This window comes from Tupaia chinensis, unplaced genomic scaffold (genome assembly GCF_000334495.1).
Source record: "Tupaia chinensis unplaced genomic scaffold, TupChi_1.0 Scaffold145337_1, whole genome shotgun sequence".
In the NCBI taxonomy this organism is placed as follows: Eukaryota; Metazoa; Chordata; class Mammalia; order Scandentia; family Tupaiidae; genus Tupaia; species Tupaia belangeri.
In genome coordinates, this window is record NW_006205198.1 from 1 (window position 1) to 1066 (window position 1066).

Below are 1066 nucleotides of genomic sequence, written 5' to 3' on the forward strand. Positions count from 1 at the left end.
TTCAAGGTTGCATGTTCCAAATCTTTGCTGAGCACTTCTTTGGTGGAGTGGAGATGATTCTTCTCACAGCCATGGCCTATGACCGTTATGTGGCCATTTGCAAGCCCCTGCACTACTCTTCTATCATGAACTGGAGGCTCTGTGGAATTCTGGTGGGAGTAGCCTGGACAGGGGGCTTCTTGCATGCCATGATACAAATTCTCTTTACTTTCCAGTTGCCCTTTTGTGGCCCCAATGTCATTGATCATTTTATGTGTGACTTATACCCATTACTGAAGCTTGCCTGCATGGACACACATATTCTTGGTATTTTGGTGGTTGCTAACAGTGGGTTCTTCTGCATTTTAATCTTCTCCTTGTTGCTTATCTCTTATGGTGTCATTTTGTTCTCATTAAGAACCCATAGTTCTGCAGAGAAGTGGAAAGCTCTCTCCACCTGTGGATCTCACATTGCTGTTGTGCTTTTGTTTTTTGTCCCATGCGTGTTTGAATACGCACGACTTCCAACTACTCTCTCCTCTGACAAAATGGTAGCAATATTTTACACCATCCTAAGTCCTTTGCTTAATCCTTTGATTTATACTTTCAGGAATAAGGACATGAAACAAGTCATGAGGAAAGTGTGGAAAAGATTGAGGGTTGATTCTGATGAAAAATAAAACATTAAACTTTAAAAAAATAGGTGTAAAGCAGTAAAAATGCTTTTGGATAAAAACTTTTGTAATATATCTTCTACAGAGATAATGTCATATTGTAGAAAAAGTTTTGAGGTGATGGTCAAAAATGTTTTCATTTTCATATTCCTCATCCATTGAATTTGTAGCTTATTAACAATATGTATAAATTAAAGGGAAATTTATGATTACTTAGAATCTAATAATTAACAAAAAAAAAATCAATAGACAAATTACCTACTAGGCTACCTCTGATTCACTCCAAGTTTTAAATCCTTTGTGGAGAAAAGGCAAGAATATATTTAGGATTAGTAATGGACACCTACTCAAACTATGTATTTTAGATGAAAAGTTCATATCTAGATTATCTATCTACCTATATCTATAATTTA

The 1066-nt window shown here is 35.7% G+C and overlaps 1 protein-coding gene across 1 annotated transcript; it reads left to right on the forward strand.

The window, feature by feature from the left end:
* Positions 1–11: 11 nt before the first annotated feature.
* Positions 12–659, forward strand: LOC106733825 (olfactory receptor 4C15-like). The gene has a single exon (XM_014583978.1). The coding sequence runs from the start codon at positions 12–14 to the stop codon at positions 657–659; it is 648 nt and encodes a 215-aa protein (XP_014439464.1).
* The last annotated feature ends 407 nt before the right edge of the window (positions 660–1066 follow it).